Here is a 17,885-nt window from a genome sequence, read left to right as displayed (position 1 = left end):
AATTTTGGCGATATCATCAGCAAATGACCAAGGAAATCAGTCAAACACACACCACCAGACCAGAATAAGAAATCCCCACACTTACCAATTGTTCCAGAAAAATGCTCTAAAGTGAAGAAGATGGCAACCAGGAAGACGAGAGAAGGATGAGAGCTGGAAAGGCAATGGATTTGAGACTGAGACATGAAGATTGGATATTTGAATTTATTTTACGTAACCGTTGGATTAGATGAGAGAGAACACTAATCTGACCTGCTCACAGTCCTGCCGACATGACGGGCCGATGAAAAGATGAGTGAGGCTCCCAGGAGACCGAGTGCAAGACTGAAGGAGCTGCAGGTTCTACATGTGGCAATAGTCTCCTCTGTCCTCCATACCCCATAATGCCCATAACGCCTGGGCATTATGGGGTTAACATGACAGCAGCTTAAAAAAAATCTGAAAAAAAATATTGACACTAAGGCGAAATATTGTCATGAAAAACATAATTGTACTGAAAATGTTATCTGAAATAAATGTACTGAAAAATGTTGTATTGAAAGTGAGCCTAAATTGAACGTGAATTAAAATGAATTGAAACTCAAAATACATACAGTAAAACAAATAATTATCTCCATATAATTTGTTTAAACTGTCAATATGATCCAAATCAACTTATAAAAACTGCAAATACAATTTGAAAGGTTTTGACAAAATAATGAACAAAGGAATACATGACAGTATTCAATCCATTCATGAAGACAAATTCAAAGTGATTTACATAAATCCCAGTTATAGTTGCAGAAACTCTCAGATTCAGTTTATTAAGTCAATTGGTGAAAAAGTTTAGTCAAAAACATTAACATAATGTCTTTGCAGCAATCCCTCATGTAGCAACAGTAGAAAGGAAAACTACCCTTTCACAGGAAGAAACCTCCAGCAGAACCAGAACCTGACTCAGTGTAATCGACCATCTGCCACAGCTGGTGTGGATTTGAGAAGACAGAGCATCCACACAAACAAACTAACACACAGACACACTGATCCAGGAACACTTTCTATGTTAATAAAGAAACTGTAAAACATAAATGGCAGCAGCTCTTCAGTGACCTCAGCTGGGAGAGAAACACAGCTAAACAAACAAGCTCTGAGGCTGTAGTAAAATCTACGGGGTGAAAAACAGAAGACAAACCGCTGGTGGCAACAAGTTTTCATTTTAGAGACCACATTGGCCAAGTCCATCACCTATAGAGAGAGAACATGAAGTTATTGGCAGCAATAGCTCAGCTAATGGTCCTTTCCAGGAAGGTGCCACATGTAAGTATAAATGCTGGGCTGGATGTAACTTTTATAAAGAGAAAACCAGAGAGAGAACATAAAGGTAATGGCTTCATTAAGGGCAGATATGCTGCTCTTGGCCAGGACTCCCTTGAGAAAGAGGTTTTTAATCTCAATTAGTTTTTATCCTGGTAAAACAAAGGTGAGAAGGGAACAAATAAAGATGAGAAGAATACTGAGAGAGCACTAAGAGAATGTAACAACGTGAGAAAACGTTCAGTTTGTCCTCCAGCAGCCTAAGCCTGCATCAGCATAACTACAGAAATAACTCAGGATAACCTGAGCCAGTCTAACTCTTATCTTGATCAAAAAGGAAAGTTTTAAGCCTAGTATTAAAAGTAGATGGGTTTCTGCCTCACTGACTAAAGCTGGGAGCTGGTCAAACAGGAGAGGAGCCTGAGAACTCACCTCCTGTTGTACTTTTTGAAATTCTGGGAACCAGCAGTAAAACCTGCAGTCTGAAAGCAACGTGCTGTGTTAAGATCAGGTAGACCAATCAGATCTCTGATACATGATGGAGGTGGATTATTAAGAGCTTGATTATGAGTGTGAAGGAGAATCTTAAATTCTGTTATAGATGCAACAAGGAGGCAGTGAAGGGGAGCTAAAACAGGAGAAATATTATGTCTTTTTAAAATTTCCATCAGAACTCTTGTTGCAGTGTTTTGGATCAGCTGAAGGCTTTTACAGTTGTTGGACTTCATAACTCAAAGGAATTACAAAAGTCCTTCTGAAAAGTAACAAATACTTGGACTAATTCCAAAAGTGTAACTGCACTGTTTAAATATTTACAGTTCTGGGGAAAAGTGTGACCCGTGTATCTACCAAACCATCTGAAGAATAGATAAGCTTTGCTCTAAACTCCTTTGCCTTCTGGCCAACAAAACAAAAAAACATAATTTATTTTTTATTTTTTATTTGTAAACATTGAAAAACCTTTCACACTTATCTTCCTCCATCACTGGAGAGACAGCTCAAGGATTTCTATTTAATCTTTTTTATTTCCCATTTCAAAAGTCTTTTCTTTTTTTATCTGATTTGACAAAACTTGAAGAATGAAAAACTGTAAATAAACGTTTTGGTGACTTATTCACCAGACTGTTTTGCTTTCAGACTGGAACACAAAAGTCATCAGATAAACTTTGAGTCGCCATAGTTTCCTGATTTTTGAGCGCACCTAATTTAAGCTCCACCCACTGACTTTAAAAGGGAACACAGAGTACATATGTAGGCCGCAGGTATATACATTATAACATGAGATACACTTAAAAGATTTCTTTTACTTAAATTAAATACTTTGGAAAATGCTTTTTCCAAACAGTACCTGTAACAGGCTCCTTTTTTTTATCTTAAAGAAATTGATCGTTGTCGTCATCTTCCTCTTGTGCGCTCCTCTATTAACTTTCTTAACAATGTTTTTACCAGCAATAACTCCTATAATGAGCCCAATTCTTGCACAATTCAATCAGATGTTTGCTAATTGCTGCTGGCTAGTCCGAAGGAGCTGAGTGGTGAGAGAGAGAGTAGCAGGGGAGGACTGCTGTGATGAGGAACTTCGGAAGGTTGGAAACGGCATCTATCTATCTATCTATCTATCTATCTATCTATCTATCTATCTATCTATCTATCTATCTATCTATCTATCTATCTATCTATCTATCTATCTATCTATCTATCTATCTATCTATCTATCTATCTATCTATCTATCTATCTATCTATCTATCTATCTATCTATCTATCTATCTATCTATCAATCAAGACTGAGGCTTGGTAATCATAACCACGGAAGTGTAAGGAGAGTGAAAGCGAAGCGTCAACAGATCGGTGCACATGAGGAGAGGCTAGCATAGGGGCTCCATCTTGGCAACATTACATGAAACATCTAAAAGCAGGGTTGGCATGCACTCTGCTGTCTGGCAGCTTTGGCCCAGGTGGGATGAGAAGCCTGAAGGAATGGCAAGTTTTGCATCACACTTTTCTCCATTATCACCAAATCTCCATGCAGACAGCTGCAGGCCTGACTTTACTGTCTGTAGCTGCCAGAGTTGATCGCAGTGCTTCTTGCCAGCACACAGACTGAACACAAAGCATGTCTGGTAATTCTTCCCAGGTCAACAGATTCCTAAGTCATATAGGAGGATTCTGAGTGTTTATATTCAAGGTTATATTTAGGTGTTATTCACAAAAGTCCTTTTATGTTTATGTTCTTTCATTTACATAAAATTGGAGCCACTTGTTATTTTGTATATTTGTATTTAGAAGTTTAGAAAGGTTGTTTTTTTTTATACTTTTCCCTTTAATTTTATCTTTCTTTTCTGTTCAATTCAGTTCAATTCAGCATATTTACATGGAGTCCATTTGCAACAATTGTTGTCTTTTAAGGCACTTCACAAAATTCTTTTTTGATTTAATTATAAATCATCCCAATTGATCCTCGTTGTCAAACTGTACAGTTTCAAGTTTCCATTTCTTTCTATATATTCATGATGCATTGACATGGTTTTCCTTGGGTCATAAAAGCAGTTCATTAAACAACAACAAAAAAAGAAACAAATACGCAAAAGCTGGTCTCAGTTATTTGTGTGTTAAAAATGACTACGCTGTTGCCATTTGATTTGCAGTCAGCCAACCAATCTCTTGAGTACATCAGCTCTTCTCCAAAATAATCCATCCTTTAAAAAGCATCAAGAACTAATAATTAGAATGACCTTTAAAAGATCACAAGAAAATATGGTAGTTCAGAAGCAAATTGTTGGATATAAAACTTTTGCACCACAGACTGTTGAATCTGAATATATTAGTTTCTCTCAGTTGCTTTGGTGCAGTTCACAAAACAGAATTGAAATTCTCAAAACTACTACACTTTCATAGTTTCTCATTCCTTTGAACAATATATAATTGCTTCTTCCATGCAAACTATTGAGCATAATTTGTTACTTTTTCATAAAAAGCAAAAAGCAGATCTCTGTTGAATGGATCTGTCCTGCTCCCAGTGAATCCTGATCTTCTCCAAAGTAGGTAAATGTGTGAAGCTTTTGCTCAACCAATTACCAACCAGTTTTTTTTAAATAGTTCAAAGATGCATTTCAGGAACCATCAACTGGGAAGGATATAGTGTATGTGTAGAAAACCCAATGTTACATTTCTGACAATGGAAGGATGGGGAAGTAGAGTGAAGCTGTAGTGGGGGAGTTCGGAGGCAGAACAGGAGAGGCAGAGGAGGTTGAGGACGTTTGACAGTGATTGTCACTCCAACACCATCAGGAGACGACACAACAGTATACTGATGGAGTTCCTCTCATCCTGCTCTTCATTCCTTAACTTCATTGCAGAATTTCTCTCAGCATGGAGATGAAAAGCATAGGAAGAATACTGTAATCCCTACAGCTCCGTATTTCTAGTTTTTCTAAAGGAGGTTGTCCTATGTTCACATTTCAATGTTAGCTTGTTCTTTTTTTTTTTTTATATCTGTGTGTCAGGAGACCTGCTTGTGCCCCTGAACAATAGTATTTGGCTAAAAATAAGAATTTAGAAAAAATAAATGACCCTGGCTGTCCAGTTCAGTCTGATGATGACTGAACAGATTCTCAGTTCCTCTGCTTCCATGTTGTTAAGACACCAGGCCCATAGTGAGGAAGGGGCTTAAATGCACCCTCTATCAAGTTATTGGCATGAATTTTTTTTTTCAACATGCACTTGTTTGCTTATGAAATCATAGGTCTGATGTTGAAGTTAGAAAATTTGTCTTTATTTATTTTCGTAATTGTCTTCGCAATAGCGGGAAAAAACCCTCCTCGCCCACAAACACAGAAATAGTTCGGCTGCAGAGAAAACTTCTGACTTTAATTTTAACAGGCTGCCTCAGTGGTGGACTAAATGCCCGGTTTGCTACAGGTTAACTGAGGTGGTCCCACTAATGGGGGTCAGAATCAGACATCCTGATTTAAAGAAAAAGCACCCTGCTGCAACTGTCACAGCGACGCAGCTCAAAGCCCCCTGCTTCCATCTGCTCACTGTTCGCTCTCTTCATCTTAACCTTGTATTACTACCAGGCAGGTTCACACCTTCCTACTCAGAACATCAGCATCACCAGCAGTGTTTAAATACAGAATCAGAGAAATCTGTGAGAGGGGGCTCAGGTTAGTTGCTTCAGCTTAAAATCAACCGCTGATTATTGGCCATTATTTATTGTGATGTAATTGTGAACAAACCCAGCTCAAACACAAAGATTACAGATAGCATCTGACTGTAGCCATGGTGACACAACAATCAAACTATTTTGATTGTTGTTTTTGCAGTTTTTCAACGGTTTCTTGCTGTTTGAGGAAATTATTTTGAGAAATGCAATTGCTGTTTTGCAAATATCAAGGATGATTTGAGAAATTCACCAAAGCACCTAAAAAATAATTTTAAAAAACTATAACTAGACTAGCATTCTTTTCTGAAAATCGACTTTTAAGGCAAAACCCAGACATTGTCAGTTAGGTGTAATAGTAAAATAGAGAGCATAAAGTCTTTACCCTGAAAAGGAATTAAATAGATGTCCATTAAATGGTCCGTTGATCATTAAATTCTTGCAGGTGCCACTTAAGCTGGAATTTAGGTGGCAAAAGCCTTTTCCCTGGGCTGCACAGTGGGGGAGTTGTTAGCTCTGTTGCCTCAGAACAAGAAACTCCTGACTTTACCCCAAGGATTCCCCTCCAACTCCAAAAACACCCATGTTGGGTTAACTGGCTGCTCTTCAGTGGACATTGCTGTGAGAGTGCATGCTGCATGGCCCTTTGATGGACTGATAACCTTTCCAGTGGCTGGAGGCAGAGCACTGGTAAAAAGTATTCACTCCCTTTGATGTCTTACCCTTTTTTACTGCTTTTACTAATCAGTCACGATCAACAAATTTTGGATTTTCTGACAAAACAAAAATCACAATAATTGCCTTTAATATCAAAGTGAAAATTAATTTCTTTAACATAATGACAATTAATCAAAACTATGTAGCATAAGTAAGTGATTTGCAATAATATTTTTCACTTTTAAAGTGACTGACCAAAATCAACAGAGGTTCAGTCAGTTGGTGCTGGTAGTCTCACGGTGAGTGGAATGGAGATCTGTAGTTTAAGGACAGCTGTGACTCCATGGTCAGATGAAAGAAACTTCTTTGGTCCAAAATAGAATTGTTGTAGTTCAATCATTTTTATCTCTGTGCCCCACCCAGGTCCGTTTACCAGTTTCAGGTCCCAACCAGAACCCCTCAGCATAATTACCTTGAGAAATAATGAGATTTGGTTAAGTATAAAAACAGGCTTTTAATGCTGAAAAATGATCAAATGTTACAAGCCATGTTATGTCATATAAGAGAGTTGACATACATTCACCATTCAGCGCTGGAGCCACACTGAGCTCACCTGATGGATGCAACCAAGTGAGGCAAAGACTGTAGCTCGAGTTTAGCATTTATTCTTCTCTGCAACACCCTCCCTAAAGGGTAGTCTAATCAGTTTCAGTACGACTGGCGACAGTCGCTGGTAACAGTCGCACACAAACATGATTATGTTAGCAGCAGCAGTGTGCATGTAAGCAGATAAAAGAGATAGAGAAAAACACAGAATCCATAACAGAACCTTTTGCCCAGACACACAAGATATCACTGCTCAGACACTGCCCATCACCACAAATACACTATATCCACTGTGAAGCATAGTGGTGGCTGCACCATGCTGTGGGGTGCTTCTCATCAGCAGGCCCTGAAAGCATTTTAAATGTAGAAGGTCAGATGAAGGCACCAGAACAAAGGGAAATCCTGGAAGACAATTAGTTTCCATCTGCAGGAGAACTATGGCTTCAGGGAACATTTATTAAGGTAAGGTAAGGCAAAAAAACTTTATTAATCCCATAGGGAAATTAAGATTGTCAGTTGCTCACACATTAATTCACATCCACACAACATTTTCCAGCCAAACAGCTAGAGCTATACAGAGATGGTTTGAAGATAACAACGTGGATGTTCTGAAGTGACCTAGTCAAAGCCCAGGCCTCAGTCCCATAGAGAATGTGTGGCTAGGCTAGTAAAGGGCTGTTGATCCCCACCAACCCGGGATTCACTCTGGAAATGCTCAGACGACAGCCAAACGGGGTCAATATCTCTGCAATCTGTTTTTATGCTACGTGAGTTTATTTAATTGATTTTTTTTTTTAGAAATCAGTTTTCACATTTACATTACATTTTTGGACATGATTTTGGTCAAAAATCATGACCCCATATATTTTTTTGGTCCCATATATTGTTGATCATAAAAAGTGATTTTTCAGATAAATAAAATGGTAATAAATCCAAAGTGGGAATAACTTATTAAAGACACTCTAGTAGTCCCTGATGACTCTGTAGGTATTAGAAATAAATAGGACTACTCTGGTACTCTGAACGCAGCAAAGCGCTGGTTTCAGGTCATGACCCACATTTTAGGTTGCAGTTGCAGCCGGATTTGGACAGGGGACGCTAAAAGAGCAGAAACCACCAGAACTCTCTGGGAGTTGAACTTGCCCTCAACACATGAACCCAAACCTCCCCGGTTGGTTTGGATTACAGATCAAGATCATCTTTTACTAATTCCTCCAGTTTTACTTCGTTTTCTGTGACAAAACTGAATCTAAAGAAACGATTAAACAAACAGCATATCTAAACATGTAGTTTGAAAATACTTAAACGGTACAGCTTTAGAAACATTAAGATTCCTTTGAGAAAAGCCATGCAAAAACATGGAAATATCGCTGAATTATAAATCCAACCTAGTTGCTGTTTATCAACTTCTGATCATTTTTGTTTATGCAAAGCATTAACAAGAACATCGCCTCTCACTGATAGTTCTTCTTAGCACATTAAAGCAGAAGGTACACTAAACCACAGCCAGACGGGTGGCTTAAATATGTCCTGTCTCACAAGACAACACCCATCCTCTTTTTGGTTCTTCTCTCACCGAACCAACTGACTTACATAAACTCGCCCCTGGACGTTGTGAGATGACAAACAAAACCCTGAATCTGTCTTTCAGTTTAGTTTCCTGTAGAGAATTATTACAAAACACTGTCCATTAATGTGGTGATGTTTCTTGAGCGTTTGGTAAAATCTAAAAAGAGTATTGCTGTACAGAGCAGCGATCTGTTCTGCGTTTCAGCAAACTTAGGTATGATGTCTTTTTATTGCAAAATTTGTCATGGTATTTTTTTTTATGCCTTCTTTGATTTTCTACTGCTGTTACAAAAATATTTTCTTATTATTCAGCTTTTCCAGGTCCAGCTCTAGGAATAAATACATTTTGTGACGCGGCTAGTTATGTTAAAATAGAATCATTTACAGAATCCAACGTGCTTTTGTCTGATCTCAGAAAATACATTTTTTACACAGTGACTAGATAAATCAGTGGGTGACAACAACCCTTTTTGCTTTGAACACACCATAAAGCTTTGCTCCTTCCCTTGGTGTTTGTCCTCCATATGTTCACTGTTTATACGTCATTGTTATGTTAAGTAAATCTTAAAGAAAAATTTAATAAAATCAAATGTTATTGTGGAGGACCCTTTACGAAGTGACATTTAAGTAATGTGTGGTGACTGGTTTAATAGTCATGCATAATTGCTTCCTCTCCAGCTATGGTGGCTGACGAGACCATATGAATATCAGCATGGGGTCTCATGCTGATATTCGCCGCTTTGGCTAATATTAAAACTTTACATTTGTTGTAAAACAAACAAACAAAAAAGGTTTACAACACAGAATAATAAACTGCGACTGATTTAAAAAATATATTTCCTATACACAGTCTTTAAAGCGGCACAAGTCTTGTAACTTTCTACACTTTTTTTCCTGCTTCGAGGTCTGTTTAAGCTGTCCGCGCGGTGCTTGCGCGTGTTTGTGCGCGCGTTGCGGCGCACGTCGTGTGTGCGTGCGTGTCTACGGTGTCAGCGGCGGGGAGGGGGTGACGGCTCGTTCCTGGAAGAGCCCGGCCTGCCTGCAGAGTCACTCACATTCCTGGCTGGGATTCAATGACTGAGCCAGACACACAAACACTGAGGGTGGAGGAAGAGCGGTGGAGGAAAGGGGAGGGAGAGGGCGCGTGAGAGAGAGCTAGACGGGGCGCGAGGCAGAGAGGCAGAGAGGGAGTGGGGGAGCGCGCGCGGACGGGCACGGCAGGCTGCCTCTCAGACTTCTCATCTCCATCCAGTCAGAGTGAACTGCGGGGGCAGACCGAGCGGATCTCTGCAGTCCTCGACAGCGGAAAGAAACCCAGAATAAGATTTTTTTTTTTCCCTCGCCGAGCTTTTCCCCGCTTCGGTTGGTTTTCGCCTACTCTGCTTTGGGAGTCGACCAACGGAACTTTTCGGCACTCTGGAGTTTCAGACAGTCTCGTTTTTTATTTTTGAAATGGACAGTCGGCGACCTGCTGCGGGGAGCGATGTTCACTGAGCTGGACTAAAACTGTAAGAACTGTCATAGGGATCTTTAAAAGCTCCGTTTACTGGATGTTTGATGAAGCTCTTCTCGGTTTTAGTCAGTTCTGGGACGCCGTGGATTTACCAGGTCGGGGAACGGATTGATACTTGTGATTCCCGTTCAGCGAGAAGGATTAACGCTTCCAAAGTTGGAAGAAAAACATGGAGACTGTAAGTCGGCAGAGCTTCCAGCCTCACCCGGGACTGCAACAAACTCTGAAGCAGTTTCACCTCAGCGCTATAAACTCCCTGGGCGGACCGGCGGCTTTCTCGGCTCGGTGGCAGCATGAGCTCCTCTTCAAGAAGGACGGGAAAGAGCCCGAGCCGGTCCTGCAGCATCTGCCGCCGCCCGTGATGCCGGGCCCGCTGTTCATCCCGTCCGACCGCTCCACGGAGAGGTGCGAGACGGTGCTGGAGGGGGAGACCATCTCGTGTTTCGTGGTCGGCGGGGAGAAACGCCTGTGCTTGCCGCAGATCCTCAACACGGTGCTCCGGGACTTCTCCCTGCAGCAGATCAACTCGGTGTGCGACGAGCTGCACATCTACTGCTCCCGCTGCACGGCGGACCAGCTGGAGATCCTCAAAGTCATGGGCATCCTGCCCTTCTCCGCGCCGTCCTGCGGCCTCATCACCAAGACGGACGCCGAGCGGCTCTGCAACGCCCTGATCTACGGAGGAGCATACCCGCCGCGATGCAAGAAGGACCCGGGCTCCGGCTCCCTGGAGCTGCAGCTCACCGATCGGAGCTTCAAGATCTACCACGAGTGTTTCGGCAAGTGCAAGGGCTTGTTCGTACCGGAGCTGTACAGCAGCCCCAACGCAGCGTGCATCCAGTGCATGGACTGCAGACTCATGTATCCGACCCACAAGTTCGTGGTGCACAGCCACAAGGCGCAGGAGAACAGGACTTGCCACTGGGGCTTCGACTCGGCTAACTGGAGGGCGTACATCCTCCTGGGTCAGGATTACACGGCCAAAGAGGAGAAGGCGCGCCTGGAGCTGCTGCTGGACGAGATCAAGGAGAAATTTGACTTCGCCAACAAGTACAAGAGGAAAGCATCATCCAGGGTGAGTCAGTCTGGCTGCGTTCAAGCGCCACTGCTGCTGCTGACAACTTTGAGCTCTGCCATGCTTTATCCACTGATTTCCCCCATCCACAGGAAGGAATCCATGTGTGGATCACAGTTTTGCCCCAAAGTTTTTCCTATCCCTAAAACGGAATTCTCTCTGATTCCTGTTTATATCCTGTCTTCTCCCTTCTTCCCACTCTGAGGAAGCCCTCAGTGTTCGGCCATCATTGGCATATTGACACTAATTAGGCCTCATCCACTGGTGACAACAAAAAACGCCTGTGGTGGCAATAAAGTCATTATTCGAGTTGTGAAACTCTTAAAGCCCTCTTTATTGGCTCGTACAGTAAACACAATCTCATGTAGCAACAAATGGCTCAGTAAGGGGTGCAAACATTGGTTGGGAGGGAGACGTTCACCTGAAGGTAGTTTATTTCTCATTCCCAGATGTTCTCCAAGGATTTTACACCCTGAGCTAAAACAAAACGTTGTCTGGTTGTTTCTAAACTGGATTTTAAATCCTTTTCTACAGCTTTCTGTCGAATTTCTGAATGAATCATTTCATCTTCACACACTTGGAATGTTTCGATGCGTCTCTGTGTTTGCTGAGGTTCAGGTGATGAGACGGGAACTCTTAGAAGTAAATCCTGAGAAGGGCTTTGTGGGGAGGGATCGGCCGATTTAAAAGGAGTCTCACCCCCACATCCACCCCCTCGGTGAAAAAGGCCCAGTGCGGCCATTTGCATGAACTGTTCCACATCAATGGAGCTGATGAAGCAGGGTTTAGAGTATTGTGGTGGAAACATAATATGATTCCAACAAAGGGGAGCATTCAGTAAACAGAGCGGACCACCCATCCCCACCTCCGACATGCTCCCCCTGCCCCCTCTCCTCCTCAGCTCCTGGGTTATTTTGCGTCCTGTCGGAGCGTCTGATTGGAGCCTCGGCGGCCTTCTTGTTGAAGGAGCTCAGGAAGTGTTTGGAGGCAGGCTGCCATCTTCCAGTCAGACCCAGAGACCAAACAGGAACTAGGGGAATCCTCCAGAGTCCTGCAATGCCTGCTGGGTACAAAACTACTGGCACACACACATACTTTGTGTTCAGGCTGGAGTGAGGACACCTCAAAGGCCTCCATTCTGGGGAGGGGGAGATCTTCTGTTTCTAAAAGTTGCAGACAAGACAGGGGAGGCTCCTCCGTCTTGCTTTTTTAATCCACTCTTGTTTCATAAAGCAACTAACGAGGTTCTGGGATGTGAAGAGGTTCTGGGATGCGGCGAGGCCCATAGAGGAAAAGGTGGCAGTGAGAGCTCAGCGGCCGGCCATTTCTGTGAATATTAACGAGGCTGTTACAGAAGTGTGAGCTGCAGTCTCGTATGCAGACAGACGCAGGAAGTGATATTGCCACACTTCCCTCCTTGCAGACGCTCTTTTGAAAGCTTCAGCTTGAGGCGCGCTCGTGACCGATTCACAGAGAACCTCTGCTCTCTCCCTCCCGTCGGGGGTCCCAGGGTGAATGAGCTTTCCGTTCCCTGCTGCTTATCTCAGAGGATGCACGGCGCCATGAACAGCGGCGGGTTGATGTGGCGCAGCGCTGGGCTGAGCTGGGTGTGGAGCTCTGATGCCAGGCCTTGGCTGTGAGACTCTTTGGTTTCTGGCTGGTGCACATGTGGGTGGTGCGCATAATCAGTGGCTTTCCGCATCAGGATGTTTAGATAAGAATTGTGGCCGCAGATTTAGCAAGTTTCTAACTTTATAATTTGCCCTCAAGATGAAGTGATTTCTCCGCAGGCTGCCTGTTTGGAGAAGATATGAGAGCAAAGAGGAGCCAGGCACTGCAGGCTGAGTGGGGAGAGGGGGGGAGCTTTGCAGACTGAGTTTATGTTCCAAGCTGAACCTCCCGTTCTAGAGGTAGACCTGGTCATTAGGCCTCAGTCTGCTGCTGCCTCTGGGCATTAAGCATGGCGTTCGCATGGGCTGCTAACTTTAGTGGAAACCTCACTTCCTGTTTTGTGTAAAGAGCCGTCTTCCATCACAGGTTGGGAGAAACTGATCCGCGTCGGGATAAAAGTGCATCAGGATTCCAAGGAGAACAATAAAACAGACTTTGCGCTCGCTCCACACATGTTGTTATTATGCTGACAGCCAGCGCATTCCTGCAGGCCGTCACCATGTGTTTACTCTGGATATCTCTACGAAAACCAAAGTAGGCTGAAATTGAAGCTGACGTGTGTGGTTGTTTTGAGCTTTTAGCTCCTACAAATAGATGCTGTTTGCGGTCGATGCATTTTCCTCCACAGCTGCAGGGATGCTTTTAAACTTTGGGACGCTCAAACTTCCAGTTTTACTTAGAGGGCCACTCCTGCCCCTCCCCCTCCTCGCTGCTGCAGCTCGGGATATCTGGCCTCCAGCTGAAGGGGCTGCTTGTTTCAGGCGGGAGGAGGGGTTTGTGGTGGTTGGGGCTCAGAGGAAGTGAACTCCCAGAGGGACTGGAGGGCCATGTCCTGTTTCATATGCAAGGCGCAGTGTTGGAGCAAGCTTTGCTGACTGGCAGCCGTGTGCTCGGAGGGAACAGCTGGGAACTTTCAGGCCTGTTCTCAGAGAGGTGCAGCAGAGCTTCTTGTTGTCCTGACAACAGGAAGGCTAGAGATGCTTCCCACTGGCTCTTCTCTTTCTGTTCTGATGCTCTTCCTTCCAAACAACTCACTTAGAATTTATGGAAATAGTTTTTTCGTCTCCATCCATCAGTTACTGTAAAACAGGGTTTTTATTATTATTTTATAAGAAGGGATGAATGAAGTGACTTGAAGTTGACATTTTAAACCATCTGTAGCATCTTTTATTAGCAGTTAGCATGGCTTGCTCCCAAACAGCACTTTCTGTGAATGTATAATAGAAAAAGTGGGTAATTTCTTTAACTCAGATTCCCAAAAGGCTTTCAGTATAGTCCATAAGAGACAGAGGTTGAAAGCTCTAAAGGATAAAACAGAACATTGCTGTTGTGTTCTGTTCAGCCTTCCTGTTACCTGCTAAATTCTTTCTCTCTCTGTCGCTGTGCCACAGACAAGTTTGGTTTCCTTGTTTACACCCTGGGTTTGCTTTTAAGTACCTCACTGAAACTACAATAACCGGCTTTGACCCAGCAAAGGGGTCAAAGCCGGTTTGACCCCTTTCTTATGGAAAGCTACTAGTCTTTCCATAAGAAAGACTAATATGTTGTGTCAGGTTTTATAGTGCCTGACTGATTCTGATGGACGGCTCTCTACATAATATTAATGCCTTAAGTTAATATTTAACGCAGCTTAATATTAAGGATGCGTTAATGTTAACGGTTCTAAAAGAAACCCAAAGCTTGTACATTAAATTGGCCAAATATTGGATATTTCAATATAATTTTCCCCAAATACTTTTTCTATCAGTTTATTGATCTCTCATCACTAATGACTCTGAGGGAAAACTGCCCATGGTTAGCTTTGATAGTCCTGCCGTCTGTAGCAGAAACCAACCATCCTGTTGTCTTTGAAATGTTGGTGCGCCACATGATTTCCACTCTGGCACCTGAATTCCTTCCATAATTTAACCCTGTTTAAATGCCGCCTTTAACCTTTGGGTAGCTGCTACAATTGAACTCCAGCCAAAACCTAACAATGGAACTTTGACCCAACAAAGTAGATCCTTGATTCTTGGAATATAACAGTCAACACATTTAGCGTGTTGTGATCTTCACACTGGATACAAAGATATTATAAGTAATTCTGTGGATGTATTGTGCAGTCGTGCTGTAGATTGAACTCACTTTTTATTTCATAGTCCAAAGATAATGAAGTTTAGAGCCAGCTTCAGCCAGCCTGCCGCCGTCTTAGGGGCTCATGGTGTGATCCACCATGAGGCTCAGTGAAATCAATGCCATATTGACCTTTAAGAGTCTCAACATCGAGTGGGATTGAAAAGTTGCTCCCTGTTGAGCTCACAGTGACAGTCTGACACAAAACAGAAGGACTTCAAACACCAACTTGCCGATCACTGGGCTGTTCATCATTTCAGAGGTTTAAACCGGTGTTCATTTTAAAAATAATTTATATTCAGTCACACATACATTCTAATTTACCCTAGTTAATTGTGAACAATAAATTCTTCACAGTAGATTAAAACATTTCTATCTAAGGAAACCCAGCAGTCAGTCACTGACTTGCAGCATTCACTCCACCCAGACGAGGATGTAGCAAATCAATTGTGTTAAGTTCTGGACTGTACAGTAATCCATGAACAGCATGAATGTAGTGACAGTGGAGAGGAAAAAACTCCCCTTCAACAGGAAGAAACCTCCAGCAGAACCAGAGCTGAGTATGATCTTTTGCAGCGACTGGCTGAGGGTTTGTATGTTTTCCTCATGGTGTTTCCTAATCCCTTCCATCTCTCCCTCGAAACTGGAAATCAGATGTATTAAACACATAAATAATTGTACTTGAGAAGTAGTTTTTTCTTTCTTACCCTCTTCCTTTGTGGAAAGAAAATCTCTCTTTGAGGCTTGGTGACGTCAACTTTGAGGAACGGTATCTTCACACTGGGCTTGATGCGCCTTGAAACGGTGGCTTTATTTCCACCACAACTGCTGACAGGAAAAGAGCTGCGATGTGCACAGAAACGGAGGAAAAGCGAACAGCAGAACATCTCAGACTGCATCGCTTTGCTTTATTTGTTTGGAAAAAAAAAAAAACTTTCAAGAGGCAGCCACTGAAGCAGCAGTGGAAACTGAAATAAGTGCAGCGATTCTTTCTGGAAGGTATGTCTTACTGCCAGAAGCTGTTTCTTTCGGAAGACTTTAAAGCTGTGAGAAGAAAAAGGGATTTTCCCAGTTGATGCCTGATCATGTGGAAAGCATGAAGACTTTAGCAAACAGTCTGCATTTCACTGGATTCTGATGTAACAGCTCTGACTGACTCAACACACACAACGTTCAAATGTCTTCTGAAACAGGACACTCTCTTACTCAAACTAGAGTCTTAATGAAGGCTGTCACCCATTGATCACTTAATACTGATGCGATGGAGGGATGGATGGATAGATGGATGGATGGTATTCTGTGAACCAATCAATTGGTCACAGATTGTAATTTGTCTGTTATCCCTCTATTAGCTTTAATTCCCGATCAGCATGTCAAACAGGGATAAAACAGATTTCTCTTTATGAAATCATTAAAAACATCAGAATGAAGAACTCTGTCTACTTTAGCTTTGTAGATATAATCAGACGGTTTGCTTTAATGCTTCTCTTGTTATTCTTCCCTTGTCTGTTAGATTCCAAACTTCGACATCGCTCTTCCTATTTGATGTGTCATAGTGCTTAAAAAAACGAACTCAAGATTGTTTTCACGTAAAAGAAAAAAAAATGTTACGGTATCTGACAGGAAACAGCCAATTGGTTCGCCTCCAGAAGAAATAGTTGCTTGGGACTTTTTGAACAGAATTAACCCTTGTGCGTGCGAGGACTGAGGCAAACATAGAGGACTATGGCAAATGATACAAGTTTTACGTGTGTGGGGTCGGTTGGAACCCATTTCCACATACAAGTGGTAAATGGATTCATGCCTGAATGATTCATAGATTTTAGAGGGTTAGCAATCCAGAAAAGGTTTCTGTGAACACGGTCATGCAGCATGCTAAAAATGATCCAAGAACCAAGGAAAAACTCTGAAAGCCATCAAGAAGGCTTGGAGGATCACTGCTACCGATCACTGGAATGTTTACAGGAAGCTAAGGAAGTTTGGGATGAGCTGAAAACTTTGGAAATTATTACTACTGAGGTTTGATTAAAGAGAAATAAAATAGAAGTCCTCATTGTCAGTTCCGCCCACTGGGCTGTTGGCCTCTCCATCCACCCTCAAAGATAGATGAAGGTAGCAGCGCATGGAGTGCTTCAGTGAGCGCTCACCTGGAAGACGGTGGTCTGCATCGATCCACCTGCCTGGGACTGACAGTAGCTAGTCAGTGTTATAGCAGAGGAGCAGACAGGGATAGGGGTATAAACAAAGTCCACCCCTCTATCACTCCACTCAAAAACCAACTGCCTCCCAGGCCGTACCCTGCGTTGTTGTGAACCATCTCAGCCTAAAGAGCCCACTCCTTCCTATCTGTCAGAATATTCACAGCATCGCAGTGCAGCATGACCTTCCTGCTGCAGTGTGACCTTCCTGCTGCAGTGCGACCTTCCTTGTGCTCTCCGCTTTTCTGAACCTCGTCTAGGTGGTAAAGGCAGCCGTTTCTCCTGACGGTCCGCTTTGAAACTACACACACAGGTTTTCGTGACCCTTCAATATTTATGATATGTTTCTGTAGGAGGAGAGGTCTGCTGTGTTTATTTAATGAAAGAAGCTTTGAAATATTCATAATCACATGCAGCTGTGTAAGACCCAGCTACAGTGGTAACGGCTCCATCCACAGACCTTTGACCTCTTTAGAGCCGACCCGCATGCCGAGCCCAGCGCGTTGCTGAGTTTTCCCATGTTGTGTGAAGCTTATAGCCTGGCTGCAGCTATTGATGGAGAAGAAAGCCTGACCTGTAGTAGCAAATGTTAGAGCGCTTTGGATGAAAATATCTTTGCTAGTTTTCATGTTCTCAGACATCCAGTGTGTTCAAGGGTTAGTGGATTAAAGTGACATTACAGATTTATCTGTTAATTACTGCCTTTTTGGATTATCAATATGAAACACATTCCTTACGCACTCATTTTTCTTTGCTCAATTAAACAAATAAAATAAAATACAAGTAAAATTAAAATTCAGAACAGATTTAGCTTTTGTCGTTGAACCAACCAGGTATTTTTTTTTTTTAGTTAGTTCAGTGATAGTTTCTTACTTTAAAAAACATCGGTCAGTCAGTCAGTTCCAGGAACCAGGGCTGTAATGTAGTTCAGAGCTGGTAAACAGTCCATGAGGTGACTGATGGTTATTTTATGCTGCGTCAGCTTGGGACTATCTTTTGTGTAGAACGGCAAAGCCACTGACCCCCACCCT

The 17,885-nt window shown here is 42.6% G+C and overlaps 1 protein-coding gene across 1 annotated transcript in view; it reads left to right on the top strand.

Moving 5' to 3' along the window:
* Positions 1-9,178: 9,178 nt before the first annotated feature.
* skia (SKI proto-oncogene a) overlaps positions 9,179-17,885 on the top strand; it is a 68,190-nt gene continuing 59,483 nt past the window's right edge. The window contains exon 1 of the mRNA XM_008412923.3: positions 9,179-10,873. Within this exon, the coding sequence (XP_008411145.1) occupies positions 9,968-10,873 (906 nt within the window). The 5' untranslated portion in view covers positions 9,179-9,967. The remainder of the gene's footprint in view (positions 10,874-17,885) is intronic.

This window comes from Poecilia reticulata, chromosome 7, assembly GCF_904066995.2.
Source record: "Poecilia reticulata chromosome 7, P_reticulata-male-v2, whole genome shotgun sequence".
Taxonomy (NCBI): Eukaryota; Metazoa; Chordata; class Actinopteri; order Cyprinodontiformes; family Poeciliidae; genus Poecilia; species Poecilia reticulata.
This window is presented reverse-complemented; position numbering and strand designations above follow the sequence as displayed.